At 55.5% G+C, this 27468-nt stretch overlaps 2 protein-coding genes across 6 annotated transcripts; one reads left to right on the top strand and one right to left on the bottom strand.

Moving 5' to 3' along the window:
* Positions 1 to 266: 266 nt before the first annotated feature.
* On the bottom strand, positions 267 to 27245 carry CSNK1E (casein kinase 1 epsilon). Of its 5 annotated transcripts, none has more exons than XM_032139904.2 (11): positions 26993 to 27245; positions 23933 to 24020; positions 12679 to 12789; positions 12396 to 12544; positions 10253 to 10481; positions 9425 to 9595; positions 8321 to 8469; positions 3899 to 4091; positions 3666 to 3805; positions 2826 to 2890; positions 267 to 1503 (listed from the first exon to the last, which is right to left on the bottom strand). In XM_032139904.2, exons 2-10 carry the CDS (start codon positions 24006 to 24008, stop codon positions 2858 to 2860), a joined length of 1251 nt encoding a protein of 416 aa, XP_031995795.1. In that variant the 5' UTR covers positions 24009 to 24020; positions 26993 to 27245; the 3' UTR covers positions 267 to 1503; positions 2826 to 2857. The 5 variants fall into 5 exon arrangements, with proteins under 5 accessions (XP_031995795.1, XP_031995796.1, XP_031995797.1 ...); XM_032139905.2 differs by lacking the exon at positions 26993 to 27245 and adding an exon at positions 26491 to 26790; XM_032139906.2 differs by lacking the exon at positions 26993 to 27245 and adding an exon at positions 26499 to 26790.
* Positions 13589 to 14092, top strand: LOC116459402 (translation machinery-associated protein 7). The gene has a single exon (XM_032139939.2). The coding sequence runs from the start codon at positions 13639 to 13641 to the stop codon at positions 13831 to 13833; it is 195 nt and encodes a 64-aa protein (XP_031995830.1). The 5' UTR covers positions 13589 to 13638; the 3' UTR covers positions 13834 to 14092.
* Positions 27246 to 27468: the final 223 nt, after the last annotated feature.

Here is a 27468-nt window from a genome sequence, read left to right as displayed (position 1 = left end):
GCCGTCAGCACACCTGGACTGTGCAGGGGGCAGCCCTCTTTACAAGACCCCCGCGTGGCACCTGTGTGCACTCGTGTTTTCAAAGCCCCCTGGACATCCCAACCACAGCCCAAGTGTTGTGAAAGTGGCCTCCACTTTCACAGCCACACCTGCCTCCAGGGCGAGGGCTTGTTCCTCACTGACTCCTGCTGATCCCAGCAAGACCCACTTCTGGGTCTGCAGGGAGAGGCCCTAAGGGCACAGAGGTGGACAAAGGGCTGCCTGCATCACTTTATCTTTTCTACTTTATTACTTCAAATTAACAACCACAATAAAGCTCAAAAAAGTCCAATATTTACACAGGAAAAAAGTACAAAATTCCCCCCAAAGTTCTTCAGTATTTTTTTTTTCAGTTTTTTAAATTACAAAGTAATAAAAAGCTTTGCTCTTTAATTAAAAAAAAAAAAGGAAAAAGGGGAAAAAGAGGTAAATAAATTAGGAAAACACACACACGGAGAAAACAAACAAAAATAAAATAAAATAAAAACAAAAAGGTGTTAACTAGGAAGGATGGGTTAATCCAAAACCCAGCCCGGACCCCAGGCTCCTCCTCAGAAAGGTGGAATCCAGGGAGAGGGGGGACCCCAGGTGACTGTCAGGACCAGGGAAGTAATTTATAACTCAGAGCCAGATGCCTTCTGGAAGCAGTCTCCATGGATTCTGCCCTAAAACCAGGAATGGAAGATGAAGCTGCCACCGGCTGATGACGGGCTGGGGGGGATTGGTGGCAGCGAGGACCCTCTGAGCTCTGAGGGATGCAGAGGTCACCGCCTACCCCCATGTCCTTGTTAGTAGACACAGGAGAACGGGAATTCGGGCTGGCAGGCGGGGCAGGCCGTGGCACCTGCTGTCTTGGGAAACACAGGTCAATACATCCACACACACACGCAGGGGATGCCGGCCCCCACCACCTCCCCACCCACTCCATGGAGAGGCAGAGGAGGAGCCTGGAGGCCAGGGGGACACTGGAAAAGCCCAGCACGGGAAGTCGGCCACTGTCATCTCAGAGTGGGTGGGGCTGTGCGTATCTCCTGGATTCTGAGGCTCGGGCAACTCGCTGGGAACTGCCTTCGACTGACTACACCACTCCCTGATGACGCTCGAGAGCCGGCTTTGGCTCTGGGACCTGTCACTTCTCCGACACGGACCCAACCCGTTCCTCTCCAGGCAGGTGATGGGTGGGGGCAGGAACAGGAGGTCGGGCAGGCCCTGGCGTCTGGCTCCTGCAGTCTGGTGTTGTCAGGGGAGCATCTGGCAGCCTGAAGGTTGCAGGCAGCGGGCACCACAAGGGGGCAAGAATCCTCAGTGCTGAGGGCATTTCATCTTCTTGCCATTGGCAAAGAAATCAAAGAAACAAACTCCATCGTCGGTTTTGTGCTGGGTTTTTTTGTTCTTTTGAGTGGTTTATTTTTGCCATCTTTTTTTGTTTTTTTGTTTTTTTTTAAAGAAAATACAGTGAAGACACTAGAAGGGAGAAGGGAGAAGACAGGTGAGGTGCACAGCTGTCTCTGGCTACTTTTTTTTTTTTTCTGAGATGGAGTCTCGCTCTGTCCCCCAGGCTGGAGTGCAGTGGCACGATCTCGGCTCACTGCAACCTCCACCTCTCGGATTCAAGCGATTCTCCTGTCTCAGCCTCCCGAGTAGCTGAGATTACAGGTGTGCACCACCACACCAGGCTAATTTTTGTGTTTTTAGTAGAGATGGGTTTTCACCATGTTGGCCAGGCTGGTCTTGAACTTCTGACCTCAAGTGACCCGCCTGTCTGGGCCTCCCAAAATGCTGGGATTACAGGCGCGAGCCACTGCACCTGGCCCCCCAAACTCCTGTCTTCTCATCCCTTGGTCTATCTCTCTCTGGGCCCCAGAGCCTGGCTCAAGGCCCAGCACGCTAGGAGATCCATCTTCATGTGACAGAAATGGATTCTCTCCCTTCTCTGCCCTCCCGGTGAGCATCTCCCCACCCCACCCCCAAATATCTGCCCAGCCCACCATGGACAGCTTGGTTCCTGGGCCTGAGATCCGAGGAAGGCCAGCCCTGTTCATGCCTCCACTCTCTGTGTGGATGAATTTCTACAAAACAGACCACACACACATTGTCCCAGTGTGAAGTCGAGTCCCCTGATGTGTTGGGCTACTGCCTACAAATGGACACACGTTCCCCAGAGAGCTCAGATTATACCCTTGAGAAGCCCAAAGAACCCCTGCCGCCTCCCCTTCCCCAAGCCAGGCCCCAGAGAGGGGCGTTTCCATACCCCGCCTCAAGGCCTGATGCAGTCAGGGAAGAACCAGCAGGCTCACGCTGGCCAGAGGGCCTCTCCCAGTCCTACTACAGAGGCCTAAAAAGGGCTCCTTTGCTTCCTCCACAGCCCTGTTGTGAGTCTTGTGCAGGAATTAACTTGCGTAACAGCCCAGAGGCTGAGACAGGGCTAATGCCGTGGGAGAGGTCAGAGTGTGAGCCCGTGGCCCCGTCTCTGCTGGGAACCAACCTTCCAGAATATGTTAAGGCAGAAGGAGACAGAGGGCTGGCCGAGGGCAGAAAAAGTTTTTCCAGCAGAAACTAATCCATGTGGGGTCAGGCCTGAGCATAGAAACCCTTGGCCCCGAGTCAGGCAGCCTCCGAGGTTTTAAACTCCTTGAGGCCCCTTAGAGTTCTGGGGCGCCTGGTACCATCTGCCACTGCCACTGCCACTGCCACCCACCCCTCCACAACACATTGGTCTCTTTCTGGGGCCCTGGGAGCTTCTAGGCCGGCTGGGCTGGTTGCATCTGCAGCAGTCATGGACTCACCTAAGCAAACACTGGTCCAATGGGCGCTCTCCTCACTTCCCGAGATGGTCAAATGGCACACTTGTCTTTTGAGGGTGGGGAGGGAGAGAGAGGGAGGGACAAGCTTCAAGTCAAGTCCCTTAGCCGCTGGCGATGGAGATTTGGCAAGTCTCTCCCCACTGAGGAGGTGTACCCCCACCCCCACCTCCATGCAGCCCCTCAAGCTGAGGGAAGGCCTGTGTGATTCCAATGACTCTAAGATGTCCCTGTCTGTAGCTAACAACATTGCCCAGGGAGGCAAACCTGCTACCTAAGTAGATGGCCAAGGAAGGTTCTCTCGCAGGACTCCCTCCTTGCCCACAGGCAGGAGGACGAGGGCAGGGCTCCCACCCACCTCTGCCAGGCCACCTGCCCTGGGCAACTACAGATTCCCCCTTTCCAAATGTCCCCATCCAAACATAGCCCCAAAGTGGATGGAATCTCACCGCCCCTACACCCCATGCTCTTGCCAATGCTCACGGGGGCTTCTGGGGGCTCCCTGAAGTCAGGGAGCAGGAATATCTCATCTCTGAGCCCCTGCTGCCCACCCTGGCTGGGCCCCTGGCAGTGAGGGCTGGAGCCCAGCCATGCCACTTGCCAGGGAATGTTACTGCCCTGAGCCTTGGAGAATGACTTTGCTCAAGAGGGCTCATTAGACCTCAGAGGATTAAATGAGGCCAAGTCCCGGCTCAACAGAAGAGGTTCACTCCAAGGCAAGCAGCGTCGATGGAGAGGGAAGAACAGAGCCAAGGCCTGACCTCCCACTGGGGGGTCTCTAACTCAGCTGTGAGGCCCAGAGGGACTGGCAGGGGGGCAGCTCACCTGTGAGGCTGGGATCCGGGAGACCTCTTGCCGCCCAGTGAGGTCTGAGGAGGAGACATTGGCGGGCGCGCCCCTGTGCAGCCTCATACTCACCTTCCTCTCCCGGTCGACCCGCGAGATCGCTCTGGGAGAAGTATTGCCTGGAGGGAGAGTGGGAAGCCACCCTCAGAGTAGGCATGAACAGAGCCCCCCACCCACCCTGAGCCCAGCCCACTGCCTGAGTCCCTGCTCACCAGCCGGCTGGATGCGGGAGGCTGGCGTGGAAGCCACGGGCTCGGCGGCACTGCGGAGCCGGTTGGCAGTGGCCCCTGTGGGTGGGCCAGGGGGCAGGGCTCGGGTCGCAGACCCCCGTAGCTGCCCCATCCTCTCCTCGCGCTCGTGCTCTCGCCGCTCCCGATCCACGTCCTCGGGGTTCCGGGCTGCACCCTGCAGGGATGCAAGAAAAGATACCGGTCAGCCCCAGAGGCCAGGGTGCTCTGGGCCCAGCAGCCCTGCAGGGCACAGCAGGGGAGGGAGGCCAGGTGGCTTCTGCTCCAGCCTCCCGGACAAGCGCGGGAAGCCATGACCCACAATCACACAGCACAGAGACACGAAGCCACACAACCACTGGAGGAAGGAGAAAGCACGGGTCTGGGGGCAGAGGGAGGTCAGTCCGCCCTGTTCTCTTGGGATGGAGCCAGAGCCAGGACAACTAATGTGCCCAGCATGATCAAGAGCACCTCTTGGCCCTCCTGGCCTGGGGCTGGGCCTGCCCTGGCCCCCCTCTGTGTACCAAGAGCCCTTAACTACTCAAGATTGCCAAACCGAGCAGGGAAGCTGTTTAGAGGCCTCTAGCAGACGGCTAGGGGTGTCCAGAGGGGGAAAAGAACAGGCCCAGAGTCACAAAACTAGTGGAAGGCTGGGCTAGGACTCAGACCAGCTCTCCCGGTACCCAGCCAGGGGCTCTTTCCATCAGGGAGCTGTCCTTCCCCTGCCAGGACCTGGCAATGGCTTCTGGCAGGTGCCGTGGAGGCCACAGCCAGGAGGCCCAGGGAACCCACACAGACACCACCTGCCTTGGGACAGAAGCTCAAGGGGAGCTGGAGAAGAAAATGGGGCCACGTTCCCCACGGAGGAAGAAGAGGCCCAGCAGGCAAGGCTGGAGCAGAAGGGGTGCCCTAAGCCCCCAGGTGCCCTGCTCTCCAGCCACTGCCGCCCCTGGTGCAGGAGAAAGTGAAAAGGGGCCAGAGAGGAGCATATGTGGGGGCAGCGCCCAGCTGCGTTACCTAGTTCATCCCGGGGCCGTCCGCAGGGAAGGGCAGGGGGCTGGCAGGAAGGGGGCCGCATCTGTGGAGGAGAGAGCTGCGGGCTGAGTTGGGCGCCTGCTCATGGGCCACAGGGTGTGGTTCCTGCAACCCATGTCTCTCCCAGGAGACTGGCCAAGAGGTGGGGGTGGGCCCTGTCTTTAAGCAACTCCAGGAAGTAGTGGCCAGGACCAGAATGATCCCTGAATCTTAGTGAGGCACCAAGGCCCAGAGAGGCCTTGTGACCTGCCTGGGGTCCCACAGCTCAGGGCAGAGCTAGGGTCTGAACCCAGGCCTCTGCTACCTAGTCCCACTCTGCTCTCTGCACCCCAAGAGGTCACTGTTCAGAGCCTTGCCTTAGAACACTCTAGAAGATGCATCTTCCCATCCTCCCACCCAGAAGCCTCTCAGGCAGGCCTGGGACCACCGGGGCTCTAACTCCTGACCTACAGTCCTCACCCTGGGCTCCCACTCAGTTGCAGGCTGGCAAACAGTGACTCAGCCAGAGCCACAGCAAAGCCTGGGGAGGAACACGAGCTGTGGCACCTCTGTGCCGAACCTTCTGCAGGCAGGGTCACATCAACCCTGCGAGGCAGGTCAATCTCATTTCCATACTTGGGATGCAGAGGCTGAGTGACTCGCTCCAAGGTGTGGCAGCCAGCAGCCAAGCAGAGGGCTGGAGCCCCTGCCCTTTGTGAGCCCAGCAGGCTCAGGCCATTGCCAGCCCGGAGGCAAGAAGTGGGCGACTCTCCATGGTCCCATCCAACCCACAGGACGCAAGAAACACACAGCAGGGAGCTCTCTTGGCCTTTATTGCCCATAGAAGACACAAAAGGTCAGCAAAGTCACACGAGCATCCACCTGTCATCATAGAGACCTCTGTCCTTGGCTGTGTTGAATTCCTTCCCGGCCGGCTGATTGGACCTTGGAACACAGTGGCTGTATGTGCTGAGAGTGGCTTCCGGGCTCCAGGGATCCACAGATCCCAGCACCCGGGTGCAGAACAACACAGGGTGTCCTGTCTACTGTTGGGTAGCATGGGAAGGGCCTGGCCTCAGGGTGAAGGTTCCCATTGCATGTTTTCCAGGTGCTTCTGCCAGGGGACTGCTGGAGGTGGTTCAGCTCACTACAGTGGCCGTGGCAATGAGTCAGAGATTGGCAAAGGATAAGGCTGTGGGTGCCTCTGCCCAGCTTCTAACTCCAGGGCCTGCCTCAAGAGGGACTCCAGGAAGGCGGTCAGACCAGCAGCAGTGGGTGGAGAGGTGCTCCTGGCCTGGCTGGAAAAGAGATCTTGCTGGCTAGACAGTCTTGTGAGACTCCATAAGGGAGGCACCTAGAGCAGTGATGTCCACAGAACGTTCTGGATGAAGGAAATGGTCCCGTCTGCCTTGCCGGATGTGGTGGCCACTGGAGGGCAGTGGCATGATCTCGGCTCACTCCAATCTCTGCCTCCTGGGTTCAAGCGATTCTCCTGCCTCAGCCTCCCAAGTAGCTGGGATTACAGGAACACACCACCATCCCCAGCTAATTTTTGTGTTTTTAGTAGAAATGGGTTTCACCATGTTGGCCAGGCTGGTCTTAAACTCCTGACCTCAAGTGATCCGCCCTCTTTGGCCTCCCAAAGTGCTGGGATTACAGGCATGAACCACCGGGCCTGGCCTACATTTCCAGTCTTGATTAATTTTCATTCATTAAAAATGTGTCACATGTGGCCAATGGCTACCATCTTGGACAGTGCCCGTCTAGAGAATACAAAATCCATTCTTGGAGTTGCGCTGAGCTGGAGGGCCAAGCCCATCATGAACCAGACTTGGGAGTGACTATCTCGATCAGAAAGTGCCCGGTGCCCAATGCCCTGTGGTGGAAAGAGCTAGTCCCAGGTGCCCAAGGCCATGGGCCCCATTTGGAGCCAGAAGGTCTAGGGTGAAGTCAGAGAAGACACCCCTTGCCCATATCCCATTTCCACCCCTGCTGAAAAGGGCAACAGAGGCCTCTCCCTGAGGTCCCTGGCCTGCGAGACCCCCATTCTCTGCCTGACCTCTGTCTCACTCCTTAGTGAACAAGAAACCCAGAGAGAAGAGAAGCCCAAGACCAACGTGCCGACCTTGGCTTCCAGGAGAACAGAGCCTTGGTCCTAACCATCTAGCAGGGCGGCTGAGGGCCCTGCCATGAAAGAGGCACACCAGGATGAAGCAAGAGGAGGTGTTTAATGAGTTCAGGTTCAACACAGAGGCCGCCAACGGGGTCTGGCTGTGAGTCTGTCCTGGGACCCGTTCCCACCAGGCCCCTTGTGGGCAGTGGCCACCATCCCCCCTTCAGGCTGTCCTGGCCCTTAAGGACCCCATGACAAGGCCTTTTCCACCATGGCCTCCACTGTGCTGCCATCTCTTGGGAACAGGGGGCCATCCCATCCTCCCAAGAAACACTTCCTCAGGCCTGGCCCCGATGGGCTCAGGCACACCTGGCGACATCAGAAATGGGGCCCTGGTGTCCAGACCACAGGCCAGTAGTTTTGGGGGGACAGCTCCTCCACCTCCTCCACCGGCCTATCTGGGGGGCTCTGGGTGCCCAGGGGAGCCGGGCACCTGAAAGGGACAAAAAGCACAGCTGAGGCTCAGCCTCTTGCGCTCACTGGTCAAGTGGCAAATTTTGGAAAAGCCAGACCTCAGAGGATCCTTACCAGTACGTGGGTGAGTACGTGGGCCCGGCACAGGGACAGGGGCAGGGACAGAAAGGTCCCTTCGCTGTCATGGGGCTGTCACGGGGCTGAGCCTGGCTCGAGGAAGCCCCCTTTTCCAGAAGAGATGTGAAACAAGACATACAATTTCACAGATTCCAGAGCTCTGGGTACGGCCAGCCAATGCTGCTCCCCACCCAACCCCACCCCCGGGACTCTTAAAAGAGGGAAACAGAACAACTGCCTAGCCAGACCCAGAGGCCCATGACCAAGAAGAAAGCAAGGACCATGACTGGGTCCAGGCTGGCCACAGGGGCCACGGTGCAGGTAGCCGCCTGGGATGTGCAAAACAGGAGCAGCAGGACGGTGTAGACGGCGATCAGGGCGGCAGGGGGCAGCGCCAGCACCACCCATGCCCTGCTGTGGGCATCCAGGAGGGACCCCAGGTGAAGCCAGGTCCTCCTTGTTCCGACAGGAGACAGGGCCCTGCCTGGGCCCTGCTGCCCATGGCGGCACAAGCTATCAGCACAGATGAGGCCGGAGGGCTCTGGGACCCCAGTGAGGTCAACCACACTGTCCAGCTCATACCTCCCATCTGTCAGGAGCCCCACCCGCCACCGGCTCACTCTGGCCTTCTGAGTCAGGGCCTTCCCCGTCCAGTCCCCCAAGCCCGCCTTGGCCTCCAGGTGACTCACGAATTTCAGCATGTTCCAGTCGAAGACGTAGTCATAGGAGAAGCCCTGCCGGTGGAAGAGGTTGCGGAAGAGCTGACGTAGGTAAGAGTAGTCGGGCTTGTCATCAAACCGCAGGGAGCGGCAGAAGTTGAGGTATGTTGAGAATTCAGCTGGGGGGGTGTTGCAGGGGATAGAGAAGGCCACTGTGAGGCCCACGCTCCCAGACCCCCTGCAGCCAGCACTGTCCTAGGCACCCACTGTCCCTAGATACTTCCAATCTGAGAGGCAAGAAAAGGAGGCAACAGAACCATGGCCTTCCCTACCGTGATGAAACCCTGGCCTGCTTGTGAGCAGAGCCTCTGCCGCTTTCAGAGCAAGGGAAGACCTGCGAACAGTGGCCAGGAGCCTCTGCCAGGTAGCCGGATCCAGGAGCCATCCATGCCCACAGCTCTTCCGCTGCCCTCACCAAGCACCCTGGGGCCCGCAGATCAATCGTTGCCATAAATTCAAAGGACTGCAAGAGCCTGACGGGACCTTCTAACACAACCTAAGCAAGAGGAGGAAAACTTCCATTTCCTCCTCAAAAAAAACTGGGGAGAGGGCCCTTGGGAGATGAGGCAGGAATGTGGGCTGGCAAGCAACAGGTGTAACAGCCAGGCCCGGGAAACTGGGCCTTCTGGCTGTGCCAAGGAGTGGCGAAGAGCCAGGGGTTACCGCTCAGGTGCCAAGGGCTGTGGGGCAGCCCAGTGTGGGCTTTGTTGTTGTTGTTTTTGAGACAATGTCTCGCTCTGTCACCCAGACTGGAGTGCAATGGTGCAATCTCAGCTCACTGCAACTTCCGCTTCCTGGGTTCAAGCAATTCTCCTGCCTCAGACTCCTGAGTAGCTGGGATTACAGGTGGGGCTAATATTTGTATTTTTAGTAGAGACGGGGTTTCACCATGTTAGTCAGGCTGGTCTCGAACTCCTGACCTCATGATCCGCCTGCCTCGGCCTCCCAAAGTGCCAGGATTGCAGACGTAAGCCACCGCGCCTAGCCTCAGCGTGGGCTTTGTATGGCCTCACCTTTCCCTTAGACAGTGCCTCAGGGGCCCCCAGGCATGTCCCCTCCCACTGGGCTACTCACAGGGATAGCCTTTGCAGAGGACCTCGATGGGCGTTGACATCTTCTTCTCGCTGATCCGCTCATACTTCTGGCGCTTGGTGGCTGCTTTGAGCCCCTGCCAGGGCAGGGAGCCCAGGTTGAAGTACATGAGCACGTAGCCCAGGCTCTCCAGGTCATCTCGACGGCTTTGCTCTGCACAGAGAGTAAAAGACTAGGTGAGTGACGGGGGTCCACTCAGGCCCCTAACTCATCCTCTGGGTCATGCTCCTCACCATGCACCAGGACCCTCCTGCCCCCACTTCGGAAGTTGCTCACTGCATGCATTTTCAACAGGCACTACTATGATCCTACTCCTACAGAGAAGAAGCCGGAGGCAGGACCTTCTCAACTTAATTTGGGCCTAGTTTTTCCAGCTCAGGCACTTAATCATTCAATGACTATGACAGGGCACCTACTGCCCCCCTGCCTGGCCCACCCCCTGGAGAGGTCACAAGCTTCAGTATCAGACAGGGCCGGGGTCAAATCCGGCTTTGGCATTCGCTAAGCTGCATGACCTTAAGCAACCCATGTTAAACCTCTGAGCCTGTATCTTCCAGCCTGCACCAACAGGGCAGAGGAGGAAGCAGGGCCAGGGAAGGCGCCCGGCACACACAGCTTGGCTTACAAAGGGGAAGACCCGACTGCGCAAGGACACGGAATAAGCCCGAGCTTGGGGGCAGATGGGGTGGGGACTTTCTCACTAGAAAAGGGCCTGGGGCCTCCATCAAGGTAGGGGTTGAGAGGGCTCCAGAGAGCTGGGCCCTAGCCAGCGGCCCCGGGTGCACACTGCAGCAGGCCTGGCTCCCTCACCAATGCCCAGGTGCGTGTTGATGGAAGCATAGCGGGCCGTGCCGGTCAGGTTCTTGTTTTCCCGGTAGGGAATGTGCTGGTGGGTGCGGGCGTCCCGGTACTTCTTGGCCAGGCCGAAGTCGATGATGTAGACCAGGTTGCCCTTCTTCCCCAGCCCCATGAGGAAGTTGTCGGGCTTGACGTCCCGGTGGATAAAGTTCTTGGAGTGGATATACTCGATGCGGCTGATCTGGGGAGGAGGGGGCCATTTGTTCAACAGAGGGGCCCTTGCCCAGCGCTCTGGGCCAGGCAGGGGCTGGGGCCACACAGGTGGAAAGGCAGAGGGAGAAAGGTCTGCCTTCGACCATGAAGGATAATTAAGGGGCAGGCCAGAGAAGGCCTCCTGGAAAATGTGACATCAGGATGAACTCTGAAGGGGGAGTTCACCAAGTTGGCTGTGAGGCAGAGAAAGAGAGTGTCGCAGGAAAGCTAATGGTATGATCCAGAAATGAAGAGTCCACTAGAAAGGCAACTGGTTCCCCACGGAAGGCTTGCCTGCCTGGCGCCACACTCACAGGACTTACGGAGCCAGAGAGGCAACAGATGTGGGGGAGGGGCAGGCAGGGAACACGGGGGAAGCCTAGACCAGGAAGAGGTGACAGGCAGAGCACAAAAGACAGGGCTTCCGAAGGATGCCAAACTCAGACAGGCACATGGCCCTCTTTCCTTTGATATATTTTTTTTTTTTTGAGATGGAGTCTCGGTCTGTTGCCCAGGCTGGAGTGCAGTGGCAAAATCTTGGCTCACTGCAACCTCTGCCTTCAGGGTTCAAGTGATTTTCCTGCCTCAGCCTCCCGAGTAGCTGGGACTATAGGCGCATGCCACCACGCCCGGCTAATTTTTTGTATTTTTAGCAGAGACGGGGTTTCACCATGATGATCAGACTGGTCTCAAACTCCTGACCTCAGGTGATCCGCCTGCCTCGGCCTCCCAACGTGCTGGGATTATAGACTTTGAGCCACCTTTTCAGTCGAGTTTTTAAAACTCAAACTAATATCCATGCACATGCCGTGGCCTCTGGCTCTGGCCCCAGATTCAGCACAGCTCAACATCTCCTGCACCTTTCTTGAGTTTCACACCATGAGGGGCTCTGGCGATCCTCTGCTCACGCACCTTCAGCCTACATCGCAGGACCTTTGCAGACCAAGATTAAAACCCCTGTACAAGATCTCCACATTCCATTCCGAGTTCAAAATTCTACAGTTTTGTGTTTTTAAGAAGCTTTCCTCCCTATGCTGATGAAGGGCTTAGTACTTAACAACAGCCTGTTAGAGGGGCCTGTTTAGGCAAGGTGCTGAATGCTATCTCACCTAATCCCCTCAACAACCAACAAAGGAGAGACTCTCACATGAGGCCACTGAAGCTAAGAGAGGTTCAGCGTTCACCTACGGTCACTGGTCTGGAATAGGACCCAGGTCTGTGTGACTGACCACAGGCTTTACCCAGGGCAGGCCAAACGTGGTGGATCATGCTTGTAATCCCGTGTAATTCCCATCTTGGGAGGCCAAGACGGGAAGACTGCTTGAGGCCAGGAGTTTGAGACCAGCCTGGTCAACACAGTGAGACTCCCACCTCTATTTCTTATAATTAAACGATGTTTTTGAAATAAATAAATAAAACTACCCCAGGCAGAGTCCCAGGCCCTGACTTGGCAGGCCTGGAGTTGGGCCTGAAATCACATTTTAAATAAACACCTTGGCTGGGCATGGCGGCTCACGCCTGTAATCCTAGCATTTTGAGAGGCCAAGATGGGTGGATCACTTGGTAAAACTCTGTCTCTACTAAAAATAGAAAAATTAGCCCAGCGTGGTGGTGTAGGCCTATAATCCCAGCTACTCATGAGGCTGAGGCAAGAGAATCGCTTGAACCTGGGAGGCGGATGTTGCAACGAGCTGAGATCACACCACTGCGCTCCAGCCTGGGTGAGAGTGAGACTCCGCCTCAAAAAATAAATAAATAAATAATAAACACCTAGAATCCTATAGCCAGTGGCCAAGGTCCCCTGGCCCAGGCCCATCCTCTGGCATCCTCTGGGGGCAGGAGATGGGGCTGGGATCCTGGGCCCACAGGCATCTGGCTGGGGATGGAGGGGACGGGCACTCACCATCTGGTCGGCCAGGAGCAGCACCGTCTTGAGGCTGAACTTGCGGGAGCAGAAGTTGAACAGGTCCTCGAGGCTGGGCCCCAGCAGCTCCATGACCATCACATTGTAGTCGCCCTCAGCTCCGCACCACTTGATGGACGGGATCCCCACTGGGGGTCAAGCGGAGGGCCTCTGTCAGGGGTCAGAGGCAGCCAGCCACGCCCGGCCCACCCTGCGCTCATGGCTGCCCACTGCCGCCCACCGCCACCCACCCGGCGCCCGCCGCCGCCCACCCTGCGCTCACCGCCGCCCTGCATCATCTTGTAGAACTTGCTCTCGATGTGCAGCTGGGGGTGCTTTGTCTTCACACACTCCAGCTTGATGGCGACTTCCTCACCAGAGGCGATGTTGGCACCTGCCCGGGGCAGGGAGGCAAGGGACCAGGGTCACCCTTGAAGGCCAGGCAGTCCCAGGCGCCCCACTAAGCATTTCTGAGATCTGGCATGCACTGGGCCCGGGGCCATCTGCCCTTGAGGAGCTCTTGGGGGTGGCTGGGAAGGGGGCAAAGGAGCCCCGGCAAAGGGTTCCTCAGGGGAAAGAAGGTCAGCGCTGCGAGGCACAGAGGTGACACACAAGAGCTACCCAGGGCCACAGGTTGGGGCAACAAGAAGGCCCGTGTGAGTAGGGCAAGGGTCAGGGATGCAAAAGGCTCAGAGACCACCTAAGGGAGAGGGCTGAGTCCTGGAGCAAATTCGGGCAGCGGGGTCTGTTGGGTTGAGATGGTGGCACGTGCAGAGAAGAGGCCCAACAGGGCTGGGCTGCCGAACACACCAGAACAAGCCAGGACCACCCTGGCCTACAGGATGAGGACGGGACAGCCACAGCAACCCCTCAGTCAATGCTGGTGCCTTCAGAGGCAGCCCCGCACATTCTAAACCAGTGTCTCATTCGATTCTCACCCCCTATTGTAGAGATGAGAAAACTGAGACCCAGCTCAAGGTCACATGACCTGTAAATGGCGGCCTTGAGCATCAACCCCGGCTCTACTGGCCTCCAGCCTAGGTCAGAGGTCCTACCTGCACCTCCGCCTCTCCCCCAATCCACTCCTGGCTTCTCAAGGGGCTCTAAGAAAATACCCTCACACACACCAAGGCCCCACTCTGCCTGGGCCCACCACCCGACTCAAGAAGTCACAAGAGGACAGAGGGTAGGAACAGACGCTCCGTTTCCGGTGGCAGGGTCTAGGGAAGGGGCGGCAGGCGCCATGTCCGGCCGCGAAGGTGGCAAGAAGAAGCCACTGAAACAGCCCAAGAAGCAGGCCAAGGAGATGGACGAGGAAGATAAGGCTTTCAAGCAGAAACAAAAAGAGGAGCAGAAGAAACTCGAGGAGCTAAAAGCGAAGGCCGCGGGGAAGGGGCCCTTAGCCACAGGTGGAATTAAGAAATCTGGCAAAAAGTAACCTGTTCCTTGTGCCTGAGGAGATGGTGACCCTTTATTTCATCCGTATTTAAACCTTTCTATTCCCTGCCATAACATCTTTTGCCACGTATAGCTTGAATTAAGTGTTGTCTTGGAGCTGTTGTACGTTTAAGAATAAACTTTTGTAAAAAAAAAAAAAAAAAAAAAAATCTTACAGTGGCTCATCATCTCTTTAGTTGTTTTCATTAAGTCATTCCTACCATAACTGTGAATTTAAAGTAAAACCAGCTCAGAATCTTGCCAGTCTGCTCTTGGTCCTTGTTCTACCCTAAACTTTGTATCACCTGAAATTAAATCAACTCATTTGAAAGGAAAAAAAAAAAAAAAAAAAGAAGTCACAAGAAAGACCAAGCCCAAAGTGTACCTTGCCTCAGTTTCCCTAGCTGTATGGGTGGATGAGATGAAGGGCTGGGGCTAGGCTGGGCGACAGGGTATCTCCTTCTTTAAGCCAGCAGCGAGCCCAGCAGCAGGAGTAGGACAGTGTCACAACAGCACACAAACAGGCCAGAACAACCCCCAGGGACACAGTCCCAGGAGGAGTTCAAGACAGGAGAAAGGCAGGACCTCACATCAGAGGAAAAGATGAGACTATTCATTAATAATGTCCCTGGAACAACCGGCTGGCCATCTGAGAAAAGACACCATGGCTCACACCACAACCAGGAGAAATCTCAAATAGAGGAAAAGTTTGTATATAAGAAATAAAGGTGGGGGTGTGAGTTGGCACAGCCCCTGTGTACCTCTTGGGTGAAGCTGAACATAAACAAATGCACACCCAAGCAACCCCACTCCTGAGTGTACGTCCTTCAGAAACACGTGTGCACCAGGGGGACAGGACAAGGATGGACACAGGAACAAACAGCCCAAGTGCCCGGCAGCAGAAGAACAGGAACAGTGGCGCAGTCACCCGGGAATCTCCAGGCGGCAGTGAAGAGGAAAGGATGCCTGCTTCACACAATGACCCCAGTCCCAGGGGTGCACTCCTCACAGCAGCCAGAGGGTGGAAACAACAAACATCCGTCACAGATGAAGGGATGAACGGAATTCGGTGCCTCCATGTGGCGGAATATTATTCAGCAATAAAGAGGAATAAAGTACCGATACACGCTACGACACGAGTGCACCTTGAAAACATTCTACCCGAGGCCAGGCACAGTGGCTCAGGCCTGTAATCCCAACACTTTGGGAGGCCGAGGCGGGTGGATCACAAGGTCAGGAATTCGAGACCAACCCGGCCAAGGTGGTGAAACCCTGTCTGTACCAAAAATACAAAAATTAGCCGGGTGCAGTGGCGGGCGTCTGTAATCCCAGCTACTTGGGAGGCTGAGGCAGGAGAATCACTTGAACCTGGGAGGCAGAGGTTGCAGTGAGCCGAGATTGTACCACTGCACTCTAGCCTGGGTGACAGAGTGAAACTCCGGCTCAAAAAAAAAAAAAAAAAAAAAAAAAAGAAGCGTGCAAGCACAGTTCCACTTGTTTCCATATCAAAGCAGGTGAAAAGACGGGCCAATACAGATTTAAACACGAAAGTAAGGAAAAAGACTAAATGTCAGACAGTGGTTCCCAGGGAGGGACACCTTAGGCCATGCAGGTATTCTATTGTGTATTCTTTGCATCCACTCAACGTTTAATAAGAAATAACAATGAAATGTTAGAAGAAGGGAGAATTGCCTTATAGCCTTGGGGTTAGGCAAGGCTTTTATTTTTATCCCTGATTCAAAATCCTGAAGCCACTAAAAAAAAAAAGCTCCTTCCTCTCCAAAAAAAAGAAAAAAGAATCCCTTCTGCATGACAAAAACACCGGAAATAAAGCCATAAGAAACATACTCACTTGCAATTCTTATCACAGGCAAAGAGCTAATATGTAATGAGCTCCTACAAATCAGTCAGAAAAAGACACAGCAGAAAATAGGCCAAAGGATTTGAAACACACACTTCACAGAGAAAGAAATCATTAATAGAAAAGCCTTACTCACAGGGAAAGATGCCCAACCTCCTTGTAAGAGAAATGCAAATTAATATGATCGTGAAAGACCATGTTTCACCTAGGATTGTCAAAAGTCTTACAAGATAACACACCCGTCTCTCGGCAAGACTGTGGGGTGGCTGAGCACTCCTCCCAAGTGGTCGAGGCGTGAACTGCTGAGTCGCCACTGGAGAGGGTTTTGACACCACTCAGCCCTGACCAGCAACCCGGCTTCTGGGAGTTTACCTGACATCCTAGCATGGTGCAAAACAAGGCGGGGACAAGGCTGTCGGCTGCAGGCTGTTTGCAACAGCAGAAGCTTGGAAACAACCCAAATGTCCCTCATGAGGGGGCTGATTAAATAAAGAATAGCCCATCCATAAAACAGAATACAATGGAAAAAGGAGGAGGAAGCTCTCTCTGCACACAAGTGGAAAGATCTCCAAGATACAGGAAGTGAAAAAGCAAAGCACAGAACAGTGTATATTCCACACTCTCATTTCAGTTTTCTTTAAAAAGGTGGGGAACTAAGTATCTGTGTTTGGCTCTAGCTACATAAAGAAACACTGAACAGAAACATAACTGTACAGGGCTAAGTGGGTCAGGGAGGAAGGGGCGGGGGATGCTTCACTGGATACTGTGTTTTAAGTTGCAATTTCTTTCAACACCTTTATTGAGATGTAATTCAGATAACTCTCCAATTGACTCAAAGTGTGCGACTCACTGTTTTTAGTATATTCACAAGCTTGCGCAGCCATTACCACAGTCAATTTTAGAACACAGTCAGCCCTTCATATCAGCATCTGCTGTGGGTTCCGCATCTGCCGATTCAACCATGGATCAAAAATACGTGGGGGGAAAAAATAACAATACAACAATAAGAAATAGGTTGGGTGCAGTGATGCACAACTATAGTCCTAGCACTTTGGGAGGCTAAGGAGGATTACCTGAGTCCAGCGGTTCGAGACTAGCCTAAGCAACACAGTGAGACCCTATCTCTACAAAAAATACAAAAATTAGCCAGGCGTGGTAGCACGTGCCTGTGGTCCCAGCTACCTGGGAGGCTGAGGCAGGAGGACTGCTTGAGCCTAGTAAGTCAAGGCTGTGGTGAGCTATGATCACACCACCACACTCCAGCCTGGGTGACAGGGCAAGGCCATGTCTCAAAAGTAAATATGTAAATAATATAAAAATTAAAAATACAGTACAATAACTATTTACATAGCATTTACATTGTATCCGGTAATATAAGTAATCTAGAGATGATTTAAAGTATATGGAGAAGGCCAGGCGCCAGCACTTTGGGAGGCTGAGGCGGGCGGATCACGAGGCAAGGAGTTCCAGACCAGCCTGACCAACATGATGAAACCCCATCTCTACTAAAAATACAAAAATTAGCCAAGGCGCTCTAGTGGGAGCGCCTGTAATCCCAGCTACTCAGGAGGCTGAGGTAGGAGAATCTCTTGAACCTGGGAGGCGGAGGTTGCAGTGAGCCGAGATCATACAACTGCACTCCAGCCTGGCGACAGAGCGAGACTCCGTCTCAAAACAAAAAAAAAGTATACGGAGGATGCACGTAGGTTATACATAAATACTACAGCTTTTTGTATCAGGAACTTGAGAATCAAAGGATTTTGGTATCTGAGGGGGATCCTGGAACCTATTCCCCACAGGTACCGAAGGTGGGGGGCTGTATTTTCTTTTTCTTTTTGAGACAGGGTCTCAATCTGTCACCCAGGCTGGACTGTAGTGGCACTGACACAGCTCACTGCAGCCTCAACCTCTGGGGCGCAAGTGGGCCTCCCACTTCAGCCTCTCGAGTAGCTGGGACTACAGGCGCAAGCCACCACATCTGGCTAATTTTTATATTTTTTGTAGAGACAGGGTTTGCCATCTCTAGGCTGGTCTCCAACTCCTGGGCTCAAGTGATTCACCTGCCTCAGCCTTCCAATGTGCAGGAATTACAGGCATGAGCCACTGTCCTGGCCCAGGAAGGCTGTATTTTCATCACCCCGAAAACACCTATAGCCTTTAGTGGGGTCAGGTCCTATCTCCTCGCTCCATCCCCTGCCCCCCAACTAATCTACATTCTGTCTCTATGGATTTGTCTTTTCTGGACATTTCACAGAAATAGAATCAAACAGAATCATACAACATGTGATTTTTTGTGACTGGCTTCTTTCACTTAACACATTTTTGTGTTTTGATTTTTAGTTTTGAGTATTTGGATTTTTAATAAAAGAAAAAGAAAAACAGAATGAATAACTCAATCTAGCCAGCAACAGGAATGAAAAGTACTTTGAAAACTGTAAAGAGCTTTTGACACATCAATGCTCATCACTGGGATGAGCCACACAGGTTTCCAGGGGGCAGTGAGGATCTTTAGAGTCCCCTGGCCATGCTCCATTTCCCCATGAGCAGAGAGGCAGGAGAGTGCAGCGGTTAAAGTGTGCGTTTCAGAGCCAACCTACTACAGCCCAAATCCTGATTCGGATATCCCCTGGCCAGGGGTCCTTGGACATGGCACTTCACCCCTCTGAGCCCCAGGTACCTCATGTGTAAACCGATGACACTATCTGGCTCATTAGGATGTTCTGAGGGACAAACATGCTTAGAAGAGTGCCTGGCACGCAGTCAATGCTCCATGATGTTCGGCTTGGTGGGAAGTGCAGCCCCTAGGCTAGAGATGAGCCGGTGTCCACCCAGTGGGAGGAGGGGAAGAGGGAATAAGCCATGCTATGAGGAGAGGAGAGCCTCTGGGAGGGCAGGCTGCAAGGGCTCCTGGCTCCCAAACAGGACTGTACTGGACAGACAAGAGAGGTCACGGCACAGGCAGAGGCCCAACAGGAGCGGGTGCAGCAGGAACCCTGGGGTGGCAGAAAAAGACAGTGGAAAAGATGGGCAGGGAAGAGATCTGAAGGGTCTTGAATGGCCAGCTAAGATCCTGGCCTTCAGCCTGAGGCACCAAGGGCTATGTTCAGGTGTGTGATCACAGGATCTCTCCACCTTGGCACTACTGACACTGGAGCTGGCGAATTCCTGGTTGTGGGGCTGCCCTGGGCACTGCACAGTCTAACAGCACCCATGACTTCTACCCACTAGATGCCAGGGCACCCCCTTCCCCCTGAATCGTAACAACCAAAAGGTCTCCAGATCTTGACACGTCTCCTGGGGGACAAAAATCACCCTGTTGAGGCTGCCTGGTGGATACGAAAGGGCTGGAGGAGGCTAGGGGGGTAGTGGAAGGCCTGGGAAGGCCACTACAGAGACCAGGTAAGAGCTGACAGTGGCCCTGCCCGGGCGGGGTGCAGAGACTGATTGACCCTTTGGAGGCAGGGCCTGCAGCACTTGGTGATTCGGCAGACGCGTGTGGGGAGGAGAGGTGCTGGAGAGGTGCTGGGGAGGTACTGGGGAGGTAGTGGTAGACAGGGCCCTCCTTCCCTCGAGCCCTTACCCCACCCTTCGAGTACTACTGTTTGTATTTCTTTTTTCTTTTTTTTTTTGACACAGCTTCACTTTGTCGCCTGGGCTGGAGTGCAGTGGCACGATCTCGACTCACTGCAACTTCCGCCTCCCGGGTTCAAGCGATTCTCATGCCTCAGCCTCCCGAGTAACTGGGATTACAGGCAGACACCACCACGCCTGGCTAATTTTTGTATTAGTAGAGACGGGGTTTCACCATGTTGGCCAGGCTGGTCTCAAACTCCTGACCTCAAATGATCTGCCCGCCTTGGTCTCCCAAAGTGCTGGGATTACAGGCGTGAGCCACCGTGCCCGGTCTACTGTTTGCATTTCTGTTTGACATGTGGAAAAACAGACACCAAAGGTCAAATGATCATATGCTACAAACTTCCCAGGGACAGGGACCCAAGCTGCTAGGCAAAGCCTCTGACCCCCGCAAGTGCTGGAAACCTGCCAGAGCTGCCTCCCCCTGCAGCAGGTCCTGCCACCAATGAGTTCCTTGGTGGCCTCTAAATTCTATCAGGAAGCCGCCAGGCTTTTCTCTGAGCTCCCTTAATTCTTACAACCACTAAGCTGAGGTTCACAGAGGTTAGGTAACTGGCCTGAGGTCTGACAGAACTGGATGGGGCACAGCCAGAATTTGAAACTTAGTCCCCAAAGTCCCTGTGTTTTTTCTCCACTCAAGCTCCAGGTGAGGCTTCCTGGCAGAGGCCGTGTCTGGGAGCCGGCTGAGCATAGATGCAGGGGTGCCCCACATGCGAAGGCCTAGAAGCTAGAATTGCCCGATTTCAGGAACGGAAGATGCCCCATGAGTCAGACACAGTGGGGGGACTGCCAGTTCCCAAAACAAACTTGGACACAGAAAAGGGCTTGGACTTGGCTGGCCCTAGAGGGGCTGAGAACTTGGCAAGTTCCAGGTGGCCACGGGCGTGGCCAGCCTCACACGGGGGCCTACTTGACACATACACAGACACATGGACACAATCGGGGACATGGGTGGACTGGAGGACAGGGAATGAAGCCTACTGTCCCGGCAGCAGCAGCGGCAGCAACCTCAGTTCCCACCCATCAGAGGCCTGGAGTATTTGCCACACTAACTCTCACCCCTCGTACCACCTGTCAGCGAAGAACACTGTTCACCACCCCTTTCAGAGCTGAGGACCAGAGACTCTAAGAGGTCTAGAGAGTTCCCCAGGATGCAAGTCTAGTTAATGGGCCCAGATTTGGCCACCTCTGGACCCTGGATGGGCAACAGCAGTACCTTAACAAAGCAGGCCCCACTCTCTTGGCTGACCCCTTATGATGCAGAGGGAGGAGGGGCAGAAGCCACATCCATAGTGTGCTGGCCCTCAGGTGATCCTGGAAAGCAGGGGTGGAGGACGCATCCAGCCCAATCTGCAGAGGCCATCTGGAGTCAGGCCCCGGCACAGCAGTGGGGATAAGAATGTGGCCAGAGTGTTGAATAAATGGAGCTAGCGAGGCTGGCCAGGGACGCCCTACAATCACCACTGTCCCCAAACCAACAAGACAGGGGCCCAGGAGGGTGCTGGCAGGATGGTGAGTTAGGGCAGGGTCCCCTGAGGCCCTTGCACCAGTGAAGATGGGAGAGTCAGGAGTCTGACTCGCCTCCCCAGACTCAGACCCAGAGGACCCAGACCCTTCGAAAGCAACTCCCAACTAGAAATTAAGACTGATGGTGGGGGCACAGTGCACAGCACTACTGCTAGGCCCAGCACACGCAGGTATTTTACACATCACGACCTCATTACTTTGCACGACCCCATTTTCCAGATGGGGAAGCCAAGAATGGACAAGGTCATCACCTGCTCAAGCGCATACAGCTCACAAAAAGAAGCACCATCACCCAAACCTAGGCCGAATTTACTCTAGAGCCAGTACAAAGAGGAGTAAACCCGTACTTAGTTTTTAAAATGAATGAGATGACTATGCAGATAAACAGGAAGTCCTGTCCCCAGGGAGGTCCCACCACACAAGATTCTGGATTTTCTGAGTGATCTTGGGCTGTCCTCCCTCCAGCCATGGGCCTCTGTCTCCCGTCTGCAAAAAGAGGGACGGGACCTGGGATGGGCGCTGTCTAGGAACAAGTCTGTGCCAAGAGCTGTCTCCATGCCCTTTGACCTCCAGCCAGTGGCCCCAGGCTTCAGTGCTGAGCCCAACAGCTTCAGTAATAGGAGGGTCCTTTACACCCACTCCAATTTCACAAACAGTAAGGAGCTGGGTACACTCATTTCAGATGAGAAGACTGAGGCTCAGAATGATACGGTGACTTACTCCAGGTCACACAGCAAATGAGGAACACACTGGGGATCTGAACCTGGACTGGCCCCCAAATCTCAGCTTTTTCCTTTCCTTTTTTTTTTTTTTTTTTTTTTTTGAGACGGAGTCTTGCTTTGTCACCCAGCACCCAGGCTGGAGTGCAATGACACGATCTCAGCTCACTGCAACCTCCGCCTCCCAGATTCAAGCCATTCTTCTGCCTCAGCCTCCAGAGTACCTGGGATACAGGCATGTGCCACCACACTCAGCTAATTTTTGTATCTTTAGTAGAGACAGAGTTTCACCATGTTGGCCAGGATGGTCTCAAACTCCTGACCTCAAGTGATCTGCCCGCCTCGGCCTCCCAAAGTGCTGGGATTACAGGTGTGAGCCACATCTCCTGGCCTCCTTTTTTTTGAGACATGGTCTCACTCTGACACCCACGCTGGAGTGTGATCTCAGCTCACTGTAGCCTCAACCTCCATGGCTCAGGTGATTCTCCCACCTCAGCCTCCTGAGTAGCTGGGATTACAGGCGCATGCCACCATGCCCAGCTAATTTTTGTATTTTTCTCGTAGAGATGGGGTCTCACCATGTTGCCCAGGTTGGTCTCGAACTCCCGGACTCCAGCAATCTGTCTATCTTGGCTTCCCAAAGTGCTGGTGTTACAGGTGTGAGCCACCACACCTGGCCATCCCGGCCTTTTTCTATTCTGCTGTGAGGCTACTGTACATGCCTGTGCATGTCACAGTCCCCATTTTCTCATTGGTTTGCTTGACTAGCCAGGGAACACCCACTGCGCTGGGCACTAGCAGATACTACCGAATGCCTGCCTCCCCGGGAGTAGCTTGGGGTCGCAGAGAAAAACCTTTAAACCAGCTGCGCCGCACACTCTCCCTCCCTCTGAGCTCCAGGGTGTCCACAGGGGAGGGTCATCTACTAAGCACTCGGCAATGAACTGCACATCTGGCTGTCACTTTAGAGTTTACAAAATACTTCCCCATCTGTCATTTCATCTCTGCCTTGGAACAGTTCTTGGTCGGTCAGGCAGCATTATCACAAACTTTACAGATGTGGACACTGAGGCACAGAGGAGCCGCATGACCTTCCCACGGCCACACAAAGCCATGTCTAGAACGCAGAGCTAGACGTCTAACATCTCCCTCAGCATGTTCTGTCTTCCACGCTCTCACTCATGTGGAGGGCTGTGGGCATACAGGCTGCTTCTGCCAGTTTTCTAGAGTGGTCTTGGGAGGCCAACTTGACCACCTGTACCTCAGTTTCCTGATGTGCCACACAAAGAATCTGGTACTATCTCTAGGGGCTGCAGAAGGTACCCTGCAAGGAAGTGCTCAGGGAACTCCCAGTCTCCGTCTCCGTCTCCACTGAGGCTTCCTTAGCCCATTTCATACTCCAAGGAACCCTAACCATGGGGTAACGGAAACCCCGAAGTTCTGAACTGATGGACACGGCACACAGACTTGGTGTTCTCTGCACTGGACAGAGCTGATTTTCATTTTCCAAGGAGGGTAACCAAGGCACAGAGGTGTGTCTAGCCTGCTTCTGAGGGTGCGGGGACAGGAATGAGGATAAATCCTAGAGGGGCTGGCCACCTCACTCCAGCAACTGCAAGCCTTCACCTCCTAATCCACAAGCACCAACACTAAATACCTTCCCTTTGGACCAATAATCACAAAGGAAGGGCCAGGACTCATAACCGTGCCCCTCAAAAGTGGCACTGAAAGGCGCAAGCCTCATTTCTCCCAGGCCAAGGGGAGGACTGAGAGGTCAGTGATTTGTTTAAAATGCAACATCACAGCAAACTCATACTTTCAACAGGAAGCACATCCGGAGAGAAAAAGAGAGAGAACTCCCTAATGAGGAGGACCCCCCCACCCCACCCCCGAGGTTACAGGGGAGCCTGCGTCATCCCAAAGCCTGCCTGGGCTGGGTTCCAGGAGGCCAGGACATAGGGAGGGGGCCTGGCTAGGGGTCCAGCAGCAACTCAGGTCTCTTTTATCTACCAATAATATCCTTCTCCCAGGAAGCAAGAGAGAGGATGTGAACCCCGCCTGGGTTTTCCCACCCAGCTGGTGACCCAGCTGACCCGGGACACTGAGGCACAAACGAACCGCATGACTCCTGCAGAAATTGGAGCTAAAAATACCCTCCAGTGCCCAGCCTGGCCTGTGAGAGGAGCCCCCGGCCTGCCTCCCGGCAACCTGCTGCATCCTTCCCCATCTGGGATGGCTCTGGGGCAAATCATGCCCCTGGAGCCACATTCTGACTTCGGATCCCCAAATCCTGGGGTCTTTCCTCCTCTTGGTCCCACAGGCTGGCCCCAGGGGCTCCAGCTGGAGCTAGAAACACTTACCCAGGTAGATATCTCCGAAGGACCCGCTCCCGATCTTCCGTCCCAGGCGGTACTTGTTCCCCACACGTAGCTCCATGGCTCACTCTTGCTGCAGAGGAAGCAGGAACATGAGAATCAGCGACATGGGAGCCGGGAAAGGGGTCCAGACCACCAAGGCCAGGCAGAGCCACCAGGAACTCGAAGACCCGCATTCTCGAAGACCACACTCTGCAGGTGTCAGGTGGCCCACAGCCTGCACTCCACACACCTGGGGAACAGCTAAGGCAGGCTGAGGACAGGTTTCAGTGTGGCCAGAGAGGAAGCAGCCAAGCAAGCATGTCTTTGGGGGATGCTCATTCAGGGGCCCCTCAAAAGAAGCTTCTCAAAGGATCACAACGGGCATCAGCCCTCTTACACCTCTGAAATGACAGGGTCTCTCCACTCCTACCCCCAGGATCCCACAGCCTGGCCTGGTCTTCCCAAGTACTGCCCCTGCCCAGAGGCCAGACTTCGCCAGTGCCCAGCATGCCTTGCAGGAGAAAGTCGCATCCCCTACTGGAGGGAAGGCAGAAAAGAACGCCCTAGACCATCCACCTTCCAGCCACCTCCCCATCTCTACATCGTGACACCAAGAACCTCACACGGAGGCCCACAGCCTCTTGGATAAACTGTTTGGAGCTGGCATCCTTTAAGACTAGGAGAGTCTCCTAAGGGTTGTCCCTCATAGAACAACAAAGGGGACTGAGCCAGGGTTTTAGCCACCTTCCCCCGAGGGGTGGGAGGAGGAGTTCTGAGTGAGCAGCTTTTCTCCCTCAGGGCCAGGGGGGAGCCCTCTGCTCTGGCCTGGGGCAAAAGTCCGGACACCCTGTTCCTGGTCAGCAGAGGAGGAAACTGAAGGCCTGGAGGCAGTGCTGCCCTGGGGACAGGGACCAGGGACTGCTGTAAACAGCAGGGGTGTTTACAAGAGGACTAGCATCAAGGACTAGCAAGAGGGAACTCCTTTCGCAGACACGGGACTCAGGCCCACAGAGGCCATGCCACCTGCCCCACACCACCCTGCAGATGGTACAGCCTCGCCTAGGACAGGGCTCTGGCTGTCCCACCTGGTGGTCTCCCACACTCACAAACAGGGCAAAACAGGAAGACTGCAGAGCAGCTGTGCTGGCACAGAAGATCAGCCCCTTGCCCGTGCCAAGTGCTGTCCCCAACAACCAGGCCAGCCTGGGAGGGAGATGGATTCCAGGGACAGTGGGCAGAGCCCAGGACAGACAGGCAACCCCGGCACCTGGCTCCCAAGGAACTCACCAGCCCTCCACCAATAACCATGAGGCAGGGACCTCCAACCCGAGCTGGCCAACTCTGGGCTCGCAATCAAGGGCCGCTGCCCACATGCTTGGCCTGTCTCAGCTGAGGTGCCACGCTGCCAGGGGAACACAGTCCACGTTTGCAGGAAACCCACACGCCACACACCCCACGTACACACACGTCCAGCTTCCCGAGTGTGTACACTCCAAGGAAAGAAAGAAAAGCAGACACACACGGTGAGCCCTGTTGGGGGGGATGGGGGAGTGTGCACACAACCCCCCCAACACCTCAGTCCATTTTCTGCCAACACCAATTCAGAGACCACACATGGTAGCCAGGAAACCCGCAGGTTAGGAAAGGAACATAAATATACCCGCATCCTATATTACATAAATACCCACGCCGGGTTATATAAATACCCGTGCCCTCTGTCTGGGTGTCTTACATAAATATACTGCACATGACCCCCCAGTCTCTCCCCACTCACCGGCTGTCTGCAGAGAACGGGAGCGGGGAGGGGCAAGCCCTTCAGGACCTCCTGACTGCTATGTGCCAGCCACCCAGACCCCCAGTCGCTCCCCAACACCCCAGGGGTCCAAGGTCCCTGGGGGAGCCTAGACTGTCCCGGCACCACTACCCAAAAAGGCTCCCAGGGGAGAGCAGAAAGGCTTCATTCGGGAATGGAGAGGCTTTTCAGTTCTTTTGCTGCTTCTCCCATGGGGGAGGGGGGAGATAAACAAAGTGGGGGGAAAGTGGATATAAAGGTTCAAGACTTTCAGCAGGTTAAAAAAATTAGACAAACTACCAACCAGCATGGCACACGGGCAGCGCTTCTTACTCCCCGACCACCATAGCCTACCCCTGAGCCGGGGCCCTTGTCCCTTGGACGATTAAAATAAAAATTGAAGGGACATCATAGAAACGAAGGCAGAGGAGACCCAAACACAGGCATTGCTTGGAAGCAACTTGAGACACTTGTGTCCCCTTCTCCTCTCCCCAAATCCTTCTCCAGGAAGGAGGCTATGCCAAGAAGAAAATATGCAAGAAAACTAAGGGAAAGTTGGGGAGGGGGCTCACCCCACTTCGAGTTAGGGTATTAAGAAGAGCTTGGGAATCCTCTAATGATACCCGGACACAGTTTTACGTTCCTTAGAGACTTGCAAGACATGAATCTCTCACACACAAAAATGGGAGAATCCGATCCGATAAATAACCCCCACCCCTTTCTTTCTCTCCACAAAGAAAAACAAATCGGTGGCCTGGTGACCACACACCTCTTCACCTTAGGACCCCCAAACGCCCGCCATCCAACGAGCGGGCGCAGCCTTGCGAACCCCCAGGTCCGGGCGCCGGGGCCGGGAGAGCAGGGGGCGCCGGTGATTGTCCGATGAAACCTACGCGGGCCCGAATCAACAGTATCCGGCGCCCAGCACCCCAGGCCTCCTCCCTCAGCGTCCCCAAATCACAGCCGGGGTGGCCGCCTGGCCGGCCGGGGCCTCGGAGGGTCCAGCCAGGGGGAGCGGAGGCAGACCGGCCGGGGGGGCCTCCCCCGCGAGCCTGCAAAATAACAGGCCCCCTCCTCCTCGTCCCCAGCCGCGCCTTTGTCCTCGCCGGGCCGAGCGGGCGGCGCCCGGGCTGCCCCCCTACACCCCAGCGCGAACGCGCGTGTGTCCGCCCTCCCCTCCCTCTCTCTCCAGCAAAAACAAAGAGGCTGAGGGAGCCCGATTCCCCCCAGGTTTGCGCCCCTCCGCGGGCCCGCGGCCCCCCAATATTTACCCCGCCGGGAAGGCGCCGGTGCCGGGCCACTGCTCGGGGGGCTGCCGCGGGCGGGGGCGGCCCGCCGGGGCGGATGCCGGAGGATTCGCGGAGCCGCCCGGCGCGCCAGCCTCTCCCGGCCCAGCCAACGCCGCCGCCGCCGCCGCCGCGCTCCGCTCGGCCCCGGCCGGGCTCTGGCTCTGGGCTCTCGCCGCCGCCGCCTCCCTCCTCCCGGCCTCCTGCCCGCCCGCCCCCGCCGCCGGCTCGCGCGCTCCCGCACCGCGCGCGCCCGCCGGCTCCCATTGAGCCCCGGGCCCGCCCGCTGATGTCATCCCCGGCCCGCCGCCGCCGCCCCGGAGGATTTAAAGGGCCCGCGCCCTCCGCGGTGGGGGCCGCAGCCGTGAGACGCAGTCCCCCAGCCCCAGTGCAGGCGCGCGGGCTTACGCGTGGGGGTGGGGGAGCGCACAGATACTGACACCCTAATGCAGTCCAGGGCA

This window comes from Hylobates moloch, unplaced genomic scaffold (genome assembly GCF_009828535.3).
Source record: "Hylobates moloch isolate HMO894 unplaced genomic scaffold, HMol_V3 SCAFFOLD_19, whole genome shotgun sequence".
Taxonomy (NCBI): Eukaryota; Metazoa; Chordata; class Mammalia; order Primates; family Hylobatidae; genus Hylobates; species Hylobates moloch.
The sequence above is the reverse complement of the archived record's forward strand: the minus strand, read 5'-3'. Positions and strand labels throughout refer to the sequence as shown.